General features: G+C 39.2%; 1 protein-coding gene across 9 annotated transcripts in view; it reads right to left on the minus strand.

The window, feature by feature from the left end:
* The window catches only part of LOC104479695 (DENN domain-containing protein 5A), an 82,986-nt gene that overhangs the window by 23,426 nt on the left and 42,674 nt on the right, over nt 1-16,886 (minus strand). For 8 of the 9 annotated variants that reach the window (XM_086750208.1, XM_086750202.1, XM_086750207.1 and 5 more), the window contains exons 6-12: nt 13,256-13,573; nt 10,847-11,062; nt 9,699-9,933; nt 9,081-9,231; nt 8,323-8,416; nt 5,049-5,180; nt 3,236-3,388 (exon numbers count right to left, since the gene is read on the minus strand). In XM_086750208.1, the coding sequence (XP_086606334.1) occupies nt 3,236-3,388; nt 5,049-5,180; nt 8,323-8,416; nt 9,081-9,231; nt 9,699-9,933; nt 10,847-11,062; nt 13,256-13,573 (1,299 nt within the window). The remainder of the gene's footprint in view (nt 1-3,235; nt 3,389-5,048; nt 5,181-8,322; nt 8,417-9,080; nt 9,232-9,698; nt 9,934-10,846; nt 11,063-13,255; nt 13,574-16,886) is intronic. The other variant, XM_086750205.1, reaches the window with a different exon arrangement.

A 16,886-nucleotide genomic window follows, 5' to 3' on the forward strand; every position in this document is an offset into this window, starting at 1 on the left:
AGGCTTTTGCATATTTAATAAAGGCAAGAGCATATAGAGACTTGGTGGTGTGTTTTTTTTTTTAAATCTTTTTTCTTGTGTTAAACAGTGTATCATAACATGAGGTGCACTGCACTTCCTCAATCGGGCCTCTATTTATATTCCACCACCCTATTTATTCCACCATTCAGCACTGTTTGCCAACATCTGCAATCAATTCAAAGCATTAACCTTATGTAGGGTTGGCCGTCTGGTGGTCTGAAAGGCCCAAATCTGAGTTGAAGCAGAGTATACTGATGCTCTGTCTTCTAAGACAAAAGCAGTACAGCTTCTATCCTAAGCGATATACAAGAAGGAAGGGAGAGAATCACATGATAAATCTTCACATAGAGAACTATTAAATAGTTTGAAGGAGAGCATATTTAAACACTGGTGCTTGGGTACTGGGAACAGAGATATTGAATTACAGTTGTCTGGATTATGAACTTTATTCTGCATATTATTTTTTAAAAAAAAAACCAAAAACCACCACACACACACAAAAAAAAAACCCAAACAAAAAAACCCCAAGCCAACAACTATGGGGAGCACAGTTCAGCCCACTGCTGTCAGCATGGTGCCAGTGCCAGCACCGAGGGTCCAGAAGCTGAGGAAGGATCACAGATAAGTGCAAATAAACCTGAACTGCGGTCCAATAGCACCCCTGTTGCTCCAGCCAGCAAGTCAGCTTTGTCGGGGGCCCAGCTGAAGTGTTTCTATACCAATGCACGCAGCATGGGGAATAAACAGGAAGAGCTGGAAATGCGTGCACACGAGCAGGGCTACGACCTTGTTGGCATCACGGAGACGCCAGAAGGAAACTGGTGTCCTGGTTACCCAGGACATGGAGAAGGCTGAGGTTCTCAATGACTTTTTTGCCTCAGTCTTCACCGACAAGAGTTCCTGTCCCACCGCCCAAGCTGTAGAAGGTGCAAGCAGGGACTGTGAGAATGAAGAACTGCCCATTGTACTCAAAGAGCAGGTTCGGGATCATCTAAGGAACCTGAAGGTGCACAAGTCCATGGGACCTGACGAGATCCATGCGCGGGTCCTGAGGGAACTGGCAGATGAAGTTGCCAAGCCACTGGCTATCATATTTGAGAAGTCGTGGCGGTCTGGTGAGGTCCCCGATGACTGGAAGAGAGGGAACATAACCCCAGTTTTTAAAAAGGGGAACAAGGAAGACCCAGGTAACTACAGGCCGGTCAGCCTCACCTCTGTGCCTGGCAAGGTCATGGAGCAGATTCTCCTGGAAACCATGCTAAGGCACATGGAGAGCAAGGAGGTGGTTGGTGACAGCCAACATGGCTTCACCAAGGGTAGATCGTGCCTGACCAATTTGGTGGCCTTCTATGACGGGGTGACGGCATCGGTGGACAAGGGATGAGCAACTGACATCATCTACCTGGACTTGTGCAAAGCTTTTGACACTGTCCCGCATGACATCCTTCTCTCTAAACTAGAGAGACATGGGTTTGATGGACGGACCAGTCGGTGGATAAGGAGTTGGCTGGATGGCCGCACTCAGAGAGTGGTGGTCAACGGCTCAATGTCCATGTGGAGACCGGCCACGAGTGGCGTCCCTCAGGGGTCCGTGCTGGGCCCGGCCCTGTTCAACATCTTTGTCGGTGACATGGACAGTGGGATAGAGTGCACCCTCAGCAAGTTCGCCGACGACACCAAGCTGTGTGGTGCCGTCGACACGCTGGAAGGGAGGGATGCCATCCAGAGGGACCTTGACAGGCTGGAGAGGTGGGCCTGTGCCAACCTCATGAAGTTCAACCAGGCCAAGTGCAAGATCCTGCACCTGGGTCATGGCAATCCCAGGCACAAATACAGGCTGGGCGGGGAATGGATTGAGAGCAGCCCTGAGGAGAAGGACTTGGGAGTGCTGGTGGATGAGAAGCTCAACATGAGCCGGCAATGCGCCCTTGCGGCCCAGAAGGCCAACCGCATCCTGGGCTGCATCAAGAGAAGCGTGGCCAGCGAGGGAGGTGATTCTTCCCCTCTACTCTGCCCTGGTGAGACCCCACCTGGAGTACTGTGTCCAGTGCCCCCAACACAAGAAGGACATGGACCAGTTGGAGAAGGTCCAGAGGAGGGCCACAAAGATGATAAAAGGGCTGGAGCACCTCTCTTATAAGGACAGGCTGAGAGAGTTGGGGCTGTTCAGCCTGGAGAAGAGGAGGCTCCGGGAAGACCTTATAGCGGTCTTCCAGTACCTCAAGGGGGCCTACAAGAAAGATGGGGAAAGGCTGTTTAGTAGGGCTTGTTGCGATAGGACAAGAGGTAATGGTTTTAAAATAGCGGGGGGTAGATTTAGATTAGAAATTAGGAAAAAATTTTTTACAATGCGAGTTATAGAACACTGGAACAGGTTGCCCAGAAAGGTGATGGATGCCCCATCTCTGGAAACGTTCAAGGCCAGGCTGGATGAGGCTCTGAGCAACCTGACCTAGTCAGGGATGTCCCTGCTCCTTGCAGGGGGGTTGGACTAGATGACCTTTGAAGGTCCCTTCAAACCCTAACCATTCTATGATTTTATAATCCTCACTGTCCTTGCTATTCCTTTATACAAAGGAGAAGGAAAGGATAAAGGCCTTCCAAACTCCATCTACTCCCACAAGCAACTCCAAACAGAAGACCACGACAAACAATTTTTAATTTAATATGAAAAACAACACCTCTAACTAGTGATCTTACAAATGTCATTTAACAATCCCTACATCATCCAGGAAGAACCAAAATAGCAAGGGTTTTACTCTTGAAAACTAAATTATCCTTCATGAAAACAAATTCACCTCACCATATCCCATTGACAGCAACTTTAGCATATGCTGCTATATAGTTTATGTGACTTCAATAATGAAATTATTAAGAACACAGAAACAGTATTCTTTACCATCCTACTAAAAAAACCTCCAAAACCCACAAACCAAGCCAAACAAAAACCCCAGGTTAAACAGAAAGAAAGTCTTCTAAGATGTTCTCTGTGGAACACATCTACATGTGCATTTGCACATACCCCAGAGTAAAAAGTGGAGACAGACAAGGGGGCAGTAAGTGACATAAAAAAGGCTGGGAGTGGGGGGCTGCACAAGTATTTTAACACATCTATGTACACACAAAAGGTATCCTCTGAAAGTAGAGAGAGGAGGAGTATAACATCACTTCAGGAAAGTGTGCTTTGCAACACACAGGAATATTTGTTCCTCACCTGTTTGACTTGCAGACCATGGCTCCATATCCTTTCTAAGAGGTCACACAGACTGGCTATCAGGGTATTCTCTTCTACACCTGTGATATTCACTTCACCATGACCTAGCTCCACAGCTTCTCGACCCATTTTTTCAACCAACATCCTCTTGGTCTCAAAAAAGAAAAGGCAAAAGAGTTACTTCTTTCCGCAGGAACATCCAAGATCACTTACGCTTTTTAAATAACCAGCAAGGAAGCACATGATAGCAAAGGTTTGGCAGAATAATTGGCTGCACGCAGTATTTCTGAAGCTAGTGTAGGACTACATTTCTTTTATCCCTGTTTTTCAAGCCATGGCAGCTCTAGTGTTGATCACTTTACAGCCTCTTCCTTCTTTCTAACAAGCGGCTTGCAAATAGACACATAAGCCTCCACAGAGTAGCCCCAACAAAGGGAACAGCAGGCCACACAAGGACAAGCTAGAGGCCTAGCAGCAACACGCTGCAAGGCAGGCCTGGGTGTTTCTGAAGCCTGGCGAGTGCTGGACTGGCAGCAGTACACTATGTCCACTGCCTCCCAGTGGCAGTGAATGTGCACAAATGTTTCAAAGTAGCAGGGGGATACATCATTCCTGTGAGACCCTGTTCTCTCAGAAGTGTTTCTGCATTTAAACCAAGCACATTCTGGAGCGTATCTCAAGTTTCCCAATGAGCCACATTATCCTAAATCATGCACAATTTCATACTGGTCAACAAAGCTCTCACCAACTCTTAAAATACAGTTGCGCAGTTACAATATAGTCATCATATAAACACCTGGAGAGAAAAATTACTTCTGCTCATCTCTTACACTTTTTCCTCCATCTTTGGTGCTATTCTAGAGCAACTCTCAAATGAGTACACTCCCTTCAGCACCTATGCACAGTCTTAATTGAAATGAAGTACTCCAAATTAGTCTCTAGCTTCTCTTCCTCATCTCCCCTGGTAATTTCTCTCTGCTAACAGTAGGCTCACTACATTCACTAGAGTTGCATTCGCACAGTGAAAGAGGCGAATCTATCTTCAAGGATTTTAACAGTCATATGCCTCTATTAAGTGAAGGGGATTATTTGGACAGTTTCATATATACAGAAAACGGTATGAAACTGCATGAAAAAGTGAAATCAAAAGTAGATGCACATATTAAACACCAGTTTTACAGGAAGGTATATACAATTGCTCTATTACCTCCATTGACTCAAAGCAAGAACGCGTCTATTTGATAATTATTCTCTTTATTGTGTTAGTATAAACATGAACATTTAATTCAGATGGATCTAGTGTCAAATATATACTGGTGAAGCATGTGTACAAACTAATGTCAAGTTGAAGTGCTTGAAACTTATATTTAAGAAGTTTGTTAACCCACTTCCTTTAGTTATGAGAAAAGCTCCTGCATTTTCAACACAATCTCCTCTTTGGAATATTCACTCTTGTTGAAATAGTATAGTCTCATTAACAGTAACCGAAACATGTTATAACAGACATGGGCAGCAGGATGATAAAGATCCATCAGAATATTCAATCTCTTCCTATCATTTTACATTCTCTATCATAAATCTGCTTGATAAAGTTTCCACTCCTTGCTGAATTTCTAAATACATTATGTCTTAATCAATTTTTCACTACCATGCAAAAATCTTTAAAGGGATACCATACAAAAATCCTTGTAGGAATCATTATAGGAATAAAGCAGAAACAGATGACAGAAGCAGGGGTTCAACATTTGGCCACAAAATGGTCCATTACGGATGGATATGAGATGCAAGAGAACAGAATTATTCTCTGTATTACCTTATTTCGGCATTCCTTCAACAAGCCCTCTACAAACTTCCAGTTTGTTTGTGCAATTACAGATGGTGAGAGGTTAGACAGTTTGGGCTGCCGAATAGTGCTGCCCAGATTCCTGGCTTCTTGGATATACTTCTGTATTGGGATAGAAAATTGACAAATACAGATAAAAGTGCAAGTGAGACCACTTTGCCAAGAGAAGAGGGTAAACTTATTTCTATAACCCACCCCCTGTGCAATGAGGAGGAAAGGATCACCTCCTCTTTCAGAAAAGGCCCTATTTTATATGTAGCACTATATTGGGCTGAGACACATAAGTACTACTTCACTGGAGAACAAAACACCATTTATGTTGTCTACCTAGTACTAGCACACACATTGCTGAATAACAAAAACACAATATAAACTGCCAGGGATATTTAGATGCATACAGATTCAATTACTTCCTCCACCACTGAGAATTGTCAGGTTATTTTTTCATATAAAAATGAAGGTTTGTAATAATTACTGAGTCCAAGACTATTCAAATGGCATACTAGTCTATATGCAGACTGCAAGAAAACTTTGCCTAGAGCTTGACAACATTTGAGATCTTTGCTGTGCTCTACATTCCTGCAGATCTCCTGTTTCTTGCCTGCCTCCTAGTCTTCAGGAAGCAGCTGCAAAATGCTACTAACAGCTCTCAGCTGTGAGCCATCTGCAAATAACTTTGAGCAAAATCATTTCCTGAACATATTATATTTGAAGGCTTTTCTGCCTCTGTTACTGCTATCAAGGAGTTGCCATTGTTTTCACCTCAAAGACAAGAATAATATGACAAATGCTTTGAAAGCCAAGTGATAACAGATTGGTTTGGGCATGGCTAATTGTGAACAGGTGATAAAGTCCTGTACAGGCACTGACAGAATACACAGGATAAGTACATATTTCAGATTAATAAGCAATTCTCTAGTTTACACTGAAATAATGACCAACTAAAAAGTCAGTGAACAATCAGATTTATCAAATAAGATATGGTTTTTGCAAAGAGGGAAAATCACACCTTCTCCATCAGCCTTGCAGTAAAGAGATATGATATATATCTTAAAATAAGCATCTTTAACCAGAAGTATGATTGCAGTCATATTGTGCATTGGACATACCAGATAATGCTCTGACACAAATTTTATAAAGGGCATGAAGGGCCAATCATGCTGGTCCCAGTCTAAACATAACTGCAACTGAAGCTCTGACATGGAAAACTCCAGGTTTGGAGTCCTGCCTCCAGGTTGGCAGGACAAATTGGTAGCAAAAAGCCATGCAGACCAAGTAAACTGAAAGTAGTAAGCACAAATGTGAAATAATAAAAGCAAGCATGCAAAACAGAAAAGAGTGAAGATGTAAACTCCAAGAGCATTCAACATAAAAACAAATTCATAAGTAATTAATCTGAAAGGAAAAAAGAAAAGAAGGTCTTGAGTCATTGGATTGGTGTAAACTCTGCCTTCCACTGGGCACAAATACTTGCAAGTTAAAAGCCACTAAATCTCAATTCCACAGATTTTTGTTGGCTGCCCCAAAGCTTCAAATTGTCTAAAACTGACAACATTGCACTTTGAAACCACTGCCTCCTACTCAGCCTGATCCCCAGTGTTCATCTCAGAAGGGCTCCCTCCCCATTCTTTCAAACTTAATAGGAAAGCCTCTGGTTCACCTGGGAGAAGGGGTCAACATTCAACCAGTATTATGTAATAAAAAATGTACAGCATAAAACACTAGCACAGATTAACCCAGCAGTTGCTACCCTCTCCTGAGCGTGTATTTGTAAGTTTTATTCCTCAGAAATCACATGCCTCATGTGACAGAATAACTCCTATAGGATAATCAACTTGTGATTAGTCAGTTAAAAAACAAAACAAGCAAAAAAACCCCAGAGACTAGAGGTAGATTTTTGCCTTTGTAATTGATATCTCAGAAGTTTACATGTACTAAACATCATAATTGTTAAAAGCAATTATAGGGTTAAAAATCAACTATTCTTCCCGTCTATTACTTCTAAGTAAAAAGTACTTTAGAGTTCTCTGAGCACATGGAACATGTCAAAGCCAGAAACTACTCACACGGGTTTGTTTTTTTTTTTTATTATGCAGACAGTCTTCTATTTTGTGGTTATGCATGACATAGACGACACTACATTTCAACAAAATTTTAACAAACCAATGAGAAAATTCTGGAAATTAGTACACTGGAAAGGTAGCTAAACTCATCACTACTATAAAAGAATGAAATGGATAAGATACTTGATTTTGACAACACTATCCTAACAGACACAAGACTACTTTAAAATTCCAAATGAAGCTTTTCTGAAGATATTTAACAAGGCAAGAGAATATTGTCTTCAATAAACAACAAAAGCAAGGCTTCCAGGTTACTAAATTAAAAAAACAAACAAACAAATTCTGGTATTTTAAACCAGATTATTCTTGGAATTACCCGTAAATCAACACCCAGTGTAACAGTTTGCAGTCTGTGAATCAGAAACTGTACCGTAAGTAGCATACATAACTTAGATCTTTCAAAATCCCTTCACCACAAAGAATAACTGTGTTAGTTGCAGAAGCCCTGGTGAGAGAAGTTATCAGTTCAGAAGGTAGGTAAACCAGCATCAGACCATGCTGTGTAAAAACAGGCAGACACAAACCTGACAGTATGGGCGGGGTTCACATTCCCACCTTAGCATGAGATTGTGTGTCAGTTTGCCAGCTTAAGACTTCTTTTACGGTCTACAGCAGAAAACCAGGCAACTCTAAAAGGCAATGCTTCTGATTTTAGGATGAAATTAATCACTCTCTGGAGGTGGTTATCTTCCCTCCATCAAATATACAGAAGAAGCACAAGATTACTAAGTTATTTAGAGACAAGAAATAGATGGCTAAAAACTGTTAAGATTAATCCCTCCCTTCCTGCTACCTTCACTTTCTTTTATTAAAAAACAAACAAACGCCAACAAATCCAAAACTTTAAAGCATATGATGACATTTTCAGGGAACTCTCCTATATGCTTGTTGAAATAATTTTCTCCTGAGAGGGGGTAAAAATGGTGTAACTTTTAGAATAAGCAAACTATGTCTTTTCGGCCTGCTAACAACCAGTAACTTCATTCATATTAAATACACCTGAGGGAGAGTTGAGATCAATTGCAAGTAACTGTCTAGACATTTCATAAAGGTTACAGAGCACTATTCAGGCAATTAGGAAAAATTTAAAAATCACATCTCTATAGCTGAACAGTTTTCACCTCTCTCTGATCATTGTCAAGACGCAGGTGTTCTGTGTGTTGCTTCTGTCTGTCCTTTCGCCTCCACTGTGCCGGAGCATTTCTCTTTGTCCACCTACAGACAGCAGAATATTATTAAGCAAATGGCAAGAGTTAGGTGAAGGGCAGCAGCAATGGGGCAAATAAGAAGTTTCTATCTTATTGTATATTGAACACATTGACATCAATTACATCAAAGTGCAGCTGCAAATACACACAAAGAATCTCTGTAGAAGAATCCAATATTAGGCAACCAAAGGATTTCAGAAAATTAGATCACATATACTTGCTTTGTATTTTTCCATTCTTTTATGATACCCAGTTACAATTTACACCTTTTTCGTCTTCCTTCAAGGTTTTTATAACAGGATGTCCTAATGTATTTGCTAGTTCTTAACTGAGATTCAATAAGGAGATCCACTTTTATATCGACAGTTACTCTAAGTAATGCAAAGTACATGAACTATAACCTCAAATATAGTAGGGCTTGCTTAAGCAAATTTGCTTCTGAAATTCAGATTAAAAAAAAAAAAGAAAAGAAAAAAAAGGAAAAAAGCAAGAGAGACAAAAAAATCTCATCACACACAACCCACTCCCTTGATCTGATTTGTTCTCACTTTAAAATTAAAAAACAAAACAAAACAAAACAAAACAACTGAATTTGCTTTCTAGTATCTCAGCTTTAGTATCATTCTACAGATCTTGCCAAGATCCAGTACCTGTTGTCCTAGCTTACTCACTTGTTGCTTGCTGGTCCAGTAGATAAAACATCAGACTGAAGCTTGGGAAAAAATCCAAGCTCATATTTCCCTTGTCCAATTTTCATGTCCAGTAAGTGTGGGTGGACTGCAGTGTGATCTATTTTTGCTAGCCTTAATTCAATAGATTTCTCTGAAACAGTAAGAAAGTCAATTTTTTAAAAGTGTCTTAATCAGATGCACATCTATAATCACATATCCTCAACTTAAAGTGGATCTCAAATTTAAGAGAGGTGGTGGAAGTTCCTTACTGATCCAACAGGTACACGAGTACAGGAGTTTATTAAATATCAAAGAACTGAAATCTAAAGGAGAAAAATGTTTATCTTCTTAAGCTCAAACGTTTTTCACACAAAGCATGCAGAAAAACAGTTTAGTTCAATCACACTTTACATGAATTATATCTCAGCTTCCTATGTAACATTTAGTTCCCCACTTAAGCTTTACACCTTAACTTTTCTGGTGGTTTTTTTTTTTGTTTTTTTTTTTTTTAGGTTTCAAAGCATGAATCATTACTTAACTTTAACCTAATGTCTACAACATACAGCACTGACTAGTTATATTTTCTTCAGTGTCAGTAAAGTGGCTTATTACTCTTACCAGCCTCATCAATGGTTGTGCACTTTTGATACATAGACGTGCGCAGAGTTGGTGTCCTAACATTTAGCAGCCTAATTTTATCCACTCTGGAATCAAATACTCTCAATACAGGGTCTTTATCATCTTCATCATGGCACATTATCTTATTGTCAATAAAAGATGCAAACATTTGAGTTTCCAGGAATCTTGAGAGGAAAGGCAAGTAAGGTTCAGGCTGGTCCGACAAGAAAGATGCCTAACAGGCAAGAAGAGATAAGAGTGTTTGGGAGTCTGCAGAGAGATACATCCACCAAAACCACAATTTTTTCTAATCGAGGATGTATTATAGTGCTTTGGTGCTGCTTAGAGCCTAGTTTTATTACATATATGAATTCCATCTCTGAAACAGGTAGTCTATATGAAGTCTTCAGTTTCATGACAATCATCCACTATATAGCACAATAATTACTAAACTGTGATTTTAGTATTTCCTCAATTTTCTAAAAATTTCAACAGAATCCTAGCAAACCGCAACAACAGTACCACAGGTGTAGATATTATGTACTTCTGTCTGGGCCCGAAGCATATGAAGTTGATGAGAATCTTTTCATACGATTGGATGGGAATCAGATTAGTGTTTTAGCAGGCAATGCGGTATATAATCTTCATCCATGTGAACTATCCTGCTGACAAATATCTGATCTCCAGTAAAGCACACAGTACTAAAATTTGAAGAACTACGTCTTGTGTTTACCTAGAAAACAGCTAGGGATACATTTGGTACACATATATGTAAGTGTTGCGTGGGGTTATGGCTTTATCATTTTGCATATTCAGCAATTAATCTGTTTAAAAATAAATAAATAAATAATATTTTTCACTAGTGATATTTAATCTTAATGTAGAGGTTAGCCATGAAGTGGGGCCTTCTAAGCTATTCTTCTACAGCAAGCTGTCGTCTTCTACAGTATCCTTATCTCTGAGTGTGTGTATGTATGTATTTTTCCATATAATGCACAAGATGTGACTTCTTTGGGGAACACTGAAATTTAAGGACAAAATTACAGTTTTGACAGTCCTGTTTTCTATTTTATAGCCCAATAAACAAAGTCTTGAGTTTGAATACTGTTTTACTTTTCACATTGACATATATTTTTATTACAACTTACTTTATCAAAGTTTTGCATCTGTTCCCTGTTTGTAAACCAAGATTCCTTGTCCTGACTGGGCTGAATAACAAATACTTCATAATCTGCAAACATTTGTGTAAAGCGGTTGGCAAAAACTTCACGGATTTGAATATTCAGCTGGTAAATCTTGAATTCTTCTTCATCACACTGTATTTTAAGATCCTTTTTGCTTCTGGTTTCCTCTCGCACCTCCAACTAAGAAAGTAAGTGAACACAAAAGAAGTTTGTATTGTGGCTTTGTCAGGTATTCTAGCTACAGAAGATCTTAATCTGCCATTCCGCTGCTACTCCTCAAGTCAATATTACTATAATAAAAATTACTTACAGTTCCAAGCACTGCAAGAAAGCAGCAACATCAAAAAATCTAGTAAAAAAATCTAGAAATCTTTGTCTATAAAAGTTCTAATTTCAATAATAAACCATAACCTACATTAAAACTTGTTGCACTGGATACGTATTAGATTTTGAAAGGATAGATAATAACCATATACATGCCCATGTATGCCATATACTTGACTGAGTTTCTGTTACCCTTTGATCACCTGCATAGGTTATATAGGGGTTTTTACTACCCTTGCATATTAGGCAAATACATATTTATGTTTGAAGTAATACAAGTCCACATTTAGCACTGTTACTGTTCAATGCATACCAGCTCCCAGACGAAGACAGAAATGCACAGTAAAAAGATGTCTAGTAGCCAATTTCCTTTAACCTAAGTCCTTAGCAGCATAATGCACAATTAATCACTACACAGCCCAGAGTACTCTTTAATTAAATAAAATGCATTTTCAGTAAAGACATGGGCTAAGATTTATTAAAATAGCAATATGAGATTCAGATATTAAATTTTTATTGGTTTTGATAGGAATTGAGTATCTAGAAAAAAAAATCATCAATGCCACAAGCATTCATGCACTATATTGAATACACATTTGCTACCACTGTCTTTGTTAGTTACTATAAGAGGCACCACCACACATAATTAGACATAATATCTTGAGCTTACAACATCTGCACAATAATGCACATAGCTGTCCTATGCTTCTTAAAGCACCTTTGTTATAGCAGTCCAAGGTCAGCTATAAATAGCATCCTACAGCCATGCTCTCTGCTAGAGAGCTCTGCTATTCAGCCATTTCTTCTAACTGCAACCCATAAGTAGCACTTGGCATCTATACATTCTCCATCAATTGGGTATTTGGTATTAAGCAGGTTTTTTTAAAATATTTAAGTATTTGAGAAAATTTTGACAGTTATAACCTATACGCTCCTATAATTAAAAAAAAAGGCTAGTAGAATGGGACTTCAACTTCTATGGAAGAGAGTACAGAGTAAATAAGGCCTAAACGTGCAAAAACTTACAATAAATTTTAAAAGACCTGTACTTCTCCCATCACTTCCCCATCCACTCAGCAAAAGAACAAAAGCTTCTTACCAATTTTCCCCTGAACAAGAAGAAAACAATGCAAAAGAAGAACCTGAGAAAGGGAACACAGCTGATTTGAGCATCTAATCCTGTCTAGTAACCAAACACTTCTTCTTGTAACCCCCCTCTAGCTCCCTCCCCACAAAGTGACTCTCCTCCCCAACATATTGTAGATCACAGAATTTCTATCTGTCTAGCCCCACCTGTAGCCCAAGTTACAGTCACACAGGTAGGAATCAGACTCAGCAATGAAGAACCAGTCAAGACAATTTAAATGTGCAAGAAATAAAACCTTTGCTGAGAAAATCTTCGTTACATTCCACAAAGACTCAAAAAACTCACAGTGGTCTTTCAGGTAACACCACTCTGCACAGAGAGCAACAACTTTTCTTCCCAATTCTGATGGGTCAGAAAAGTCCCACCAGGGTCACCACGAGCTCTGCACTTTCACTTGCTGGGAGTCAGACACTAATTCACTTTACAACATCAAACAAAAAAAAGCATCACAGTATCCCTATGGCAAGCATATCATATACAAGCAAAATTATACATATTCTACATATCATGAGCAAAAGATAGCTATAGAGACCAAGATTCGATTCCAACCTCAGGATTATCTGGATGTCAGTTTTAGCCATGTAATTCACAAGAAAGTGGTGTACATTTAGAATAAATCTTAAAACCAAGAACAAACAAGGCAAGATGTATTTTTAAACACATTATCTTGGCAAAGAAACATTTGGAGGATAGCCAAAGGTTTCCCTAAATGTTGTGGGGTTAAATGTCACTCTCCTTCTCCCCTAGGCTTGCCTTTGTCTCTAAAAATGTTCACAAGGTTTGTGAACATATTAACACGAAGTTCCTTCTAGTAAAGACAGACACACGGAGTCTTTGGACCATGACTTTAGACCACCTGCTACTGCAGGTCAAGAGAGAGTGCAGATAATTACACAGCTTACCTTTTCTAGACTCACACCTGTTCTTTTAACAAGTGCTTGGAGTCTTGCAATAGTCTCATTTTCCTTTAGCAGCTCATAGGAATTCAAAGGCGATCCTGCTATGTTCCCATTTCTTTTATCAGAAACCAAGTCACATGCTCTGAGGCTCTTAATCTTGGAGGCACTTTCACTGCAGTGAAGGTTTCCCTCAGGTGGAATTCCAAAAGCCATTAGTATCTCCGAAATTTCCTGAATGAACTCAAGTTTATTTGGGAATTGGGGTAAGTCTTCCGGCAGCTCAACGAAATGGTTGTCTACATCCACAAAGCACAAGTTAGCCTAGGATTTAATTTAGAACAGGATACCATTACAATATCACTAAGCACAAGGGTCATATTTATTCACCTTTGGGTTTTGTGCTTATGAAAAGATTAAAATACATTTGCATTTGTTGGGTTATTTTGTTAAACAGACTTGCCCCAACCATAACTGAACTGGTTGGTTAGCATTGAAGAAAGCAGCACAAGGTCGACATTTCCAGGTCCTTCAAGGAGCTCACTAAGAAAGAAGACTCTAAAGTTGTTCACTAGGTACAAAAGAGATTGTAGCATATATTATGTACAGATGTGCGAATTTTGTCATACACATACAGCTAGATTTTAACTACAGGATATTTGCAACACCATTTTATACATGCACATATGTAAGCAGGTGACTGCCTGTTCCTCAGACTATCAGTCCACTCCTCTAACAGATCTGGCAAACTCCATTCTAAAAGGTGTACTGATACTGCAGAAGCTGCAATAAAATTATTTTCTCTTTCTTGTAAGCAACTTGAGAACTAAGGCAATTCCTTGAATGAGTTTAGAAATTTTTCCCCTTGGAAACAAGTTAATTTAACTAGTTTCAACTCTGTTTTCCTGTTCCAATCTCCATCTCATTTACCATCAAAAAAGACCAAGGTGGAGAGGGGAAGGGGAGGGGGGAAGAAAAACCACCTATGAGGCTTCCACTGCAACATCAAAAGAAGCTACACATCTTTCAAGGATTTACTTCACCCTATATTTGGGGAGGGGGAGTGTCTCCTTTTGGCTTCTGCATTGCAAATTCTGTAACATGACATAATTACACAATTCACAGTAAGAACCCCATTCATATGTGAAATCTGCTTGGAAAGTTAAGTATACAGAAGAAGCGTTGCTCTTCTATAGAAGCATTTCAGTTTTTCTGTTTTTCTTCAGTGCAAAATTAACATGGACTGTCACTTACCCTCCTCTATTAAAAACGCCTTCATCCAGTTTATGGATAAAACTAGCTTTCAAGCTAGCTTCATCCCATTACTCTAAGAGGCACACCTGAAATCAGGTTTCACTATAGCTTTGCAGCAAAAATACATATCAAGTCACAAGACCTAACAGATCTCCAGTTATTTCTTATTATTCAGTAAGTGCAGAAGGATGGAAACACTCTCAGAATTTAATAGGAAAGAAAGAATTTGAAGAGGTTAACCTCACACTAAATGAATGATAGTTGATCCCAGAAAGAAGAGCAATGTGAAACATCAGTAAGGACGAAGTAGTTCTGGTAGGATTTTGCTGTGGGACTGATGATAGGTAGACTAGGTTAAGCTGTACCTCACCCCTTAATTTAAGTAAACTAGTGTGAAAACATACATTTAATACTTGGGACAGATTTAGCTTTCTTGGCACTTCTACAGAACAGAGTCAGGATGTTGATTCTCCTTAAACACAAGTATCTGTTGTGTTTGCTTTCTTGAACTTCAACATTAAAATTTAAAAAGTCATTGTAATTCTTAAAGCAGAACTCCACTGGACATATGTCGGAATCTGCACAGACCTTTGCATGAAAAAGTCCAATTTATGCTCTGCTACAATATTACCGATAGTCACAAAGGTAAGTAGAATAATTCCAGTTCTCCATTTCCTGATGTTTTAGCTTTTTAAAACTAATATTTATTTCTTATGCCCAAAGGAGTGCATGTAAAACAGTTCAGTAGTTCTTGTATAGATTTTTTACTGTAAATCAAATCACAAATTGAATTAGGTGTGACAAAAGAATCCAAGGTCAATAAATAGAACTAAGACCTTGATTCTGAAACAGCTTCTGGTGCATTGTAGAAAAAGTTTTATTTTTTAAATAAGGCAGGTGTCATTGTTTAGACTTCTCCAGTATCAGCACTGCTCAAACAAGCAGGTGTTGTGTGTGCCTTCCTAGCAAGGCAGCTTCAGTGGTAGGCTAGGGATGCACGCAGAGTGCATGCATCTGCTTCTCTTTCAAAGGAACATTCAGCACAAAGGGGCAGTACGTGCACAAGAACTCCCATGTTTCAAGTAACCACCTGAATTTAGGAACTTCAAGACCTCCACTACACACATGGTTCTGTGATGATGCAGCAATACTATACAGAGTGCAAAAAGTATTTCTGGGGACACTCTACCCTTATTCAGTGCCTAGTTAGGCACCCCTAAGTTAGAGGATGACCAAGCATAAGCAAAGGAGATTCAGTATATCGCTTTGGCCTCTCACCTTCAAAAGACTGAGGCCATCCTCAAGAACTGCATAAGCACTGCTGAAAAGGCCACGTTCCCCAGGGAACAAGAAATTGCAAATTCATCTCACTTCTACCAAAACAACATTTTTCTGTAAAAATGAAATCCCAAGTACATAAACCGCCAATAAAAGACACCAAAACAGTAAGTCTCACAATACTCCTACACTGTAGATCCAACAAAAAGGAATATCAGTAAGGAAAGAGAGATCGTCACCTTCAATTCATTTTAAAAAACAAGAGAAATGAAATGGCACTTTTTTTTTTTTTTTATGAAATCATGGCACGCCAAAGCATTTCACATGCTAGGAACTGGGCAAGTACACAAAGAAGAAAAATAAAGGAGTTCTTAAATCAAAATTTTAGTTATTTTGCTTCTGGAGGCAGCAGAGTTGAGTGAGCTGTGAATAGCTGACAGCTCTGTAGGTAAGCCTCTATGGATACATCATTTTACACATACAAAATTAAAATTATATAAACACAAGATATTTAGCAACATGTGTACAAAGAGATACAACTGAAAGGGCATCCTTAAGTTAGTCCCTTGGTATTTTGAGTCTCTAGAACAGTCCAATATGCTTTGTTGCCAAGATATCGGGTTTTTTGACCAAAAGAAAACCTCAAATAGTTACACACCACTTGAACAGCAAGTTATTACGAGAGGACACAACAACATCCCACAATAAAATTGTTCTCCTGAGACACTACACCAAGGAACAAGATGCCACATCCTAATTTAAAAACTTGTCTTTCCCATAAGCTTTTATCATCACAAATAACGTGGTGTCCAGGTGAGCCTTACAAATCTTAGAAAGGTGGCTGCAAGTAAGTAAAGTTCATGTATCTGATGCCAAAGTCTGGTGCCCTGAGATTGAAGGCACAACTTACCACTGGCTCAGTGGGGTTTGGACTACATCCATTAACTCCAAAGCCAGAGGACAAATGCAATACTTTAGTTTGACCTCAGGTACAATAAGGGCCAAATCCCCACACGTATTGAGGAATGCCTATATCAAGCCCATATCCTTCCTTTTCAGCTCTGTTCAAAAATACAGAAGAAAATGACCTAGATTCTGCCAAAAA

The sequence above is a fragment of the Chlamydotis macqueenii genome, chromosome 5, assembly GCF_036417535.1.
Source record: "Chlamydotis macqueenii isolate bChlMac1 chromosome 5, bChlMac1.mat, whole genome shotgun sequence".
NCBI classification, from domain to species: Eukaryota; Metazoa; Chordata; class Aves; order Otidiformes; family Otididae; genus Chlamydotis; species Chlamydotis macqueenii.